Source organism: Arachis ipaensis, chromosome B10 (genome assembly GCF_000816755.2).
Source record: "Arachis ipaensis cultivar K30076 chromosome B10, Araip1.1, whole genome shotgun sequence".
Classification (NCBI taxonomy): domain Eukaryota; kingdom Viridiplantae; phylum Streptophyta; class Magnoliopsida; order Fabales; family Fabaceae; genus Arachis; species Arachis ipaensis.
The window spans coordinates 126,403,400-126,404,102 of NC_029794.2; the positions used below are offsets into that span (position 1 = coordinate 126,403,400).

At 26.6% G+C, this 703-nt stretch overlaps 1 protein-coding gene across 1 annotated transcript in view; it reads left to right on the forward strand.

Annotated features, from left to right (window-relative positions):
- Positions 1-703, forward strand: part of LOC107621585 (transcription factor MYB30-like) — a 3,585-nt gene that overhangs the window by 1,774 nt on the left and 1,108 nt on the right. Inside the window, exon 2 of the mRNA XM_016323619.2 lies at positions 254-383. Coding sequence (XP_016179105.1) covers positions 254-383 — 130 coding nt within the window. The remainder of the gene's footprint in view (positions 1-253; positions 384-703) is intronic.

A 703-nucleotide genomic window follows, 5' to 3' on the forward strand; every position in this document is an offset into this window, starting at 1 on the left:
TACTTTCAAAGAATATACATAATTAAGAAATGGAAAGTTAAAATTTATAAAGTTTAATTTATATTTGTTCCATTTTTTTAATCTTTAAGAACTAATGATTTGTTAAATGTTTATATAATCATATTGTGCTTTTCTTTTTTGTATTGTTCTAATATAATATAATTAGACCATGGAAATCGTATATATAGTTGCAATTATACAACCTTAGCTTGTGATCTGAAAATAATACTAGTTTTGAATTTTGGATTTTCAGGTTTGTTAAGGTGCAGTAAGAGTTGTAGGCTTAGATGGACAAATTACTTAAGGCCAGGAATCAAAAGAGGTAATTTCACAAACCAAGAGGAGAATATGATCATTCACCTTCAAGCTCTACTGGGAAACAGGTACACTCATATATTTTAAATTTTGGGTCCAAGAACATACCTCTTATAAAATCTCAAATGTTCAAATAAAATTCTTTTGAGGAATGCTAGGGCTAGCAACTTTTGTAATTTGTAGTCATTAAATAGTTATATGGTTTTAATGGTGTGAGATTAGTGTGAGATTTCATCCAATAACTCACTTTTCTTTACTAGTTACATGCTGGCCAAATTTTAACAAAGTTACTGGCTCCTAGACTTTTCCATACTGTTATTCTAAACATTTTTCTAAATATTAAATTAAATAAAATTTAAAGAATGTTTTTTATATCTTAAAATATTTC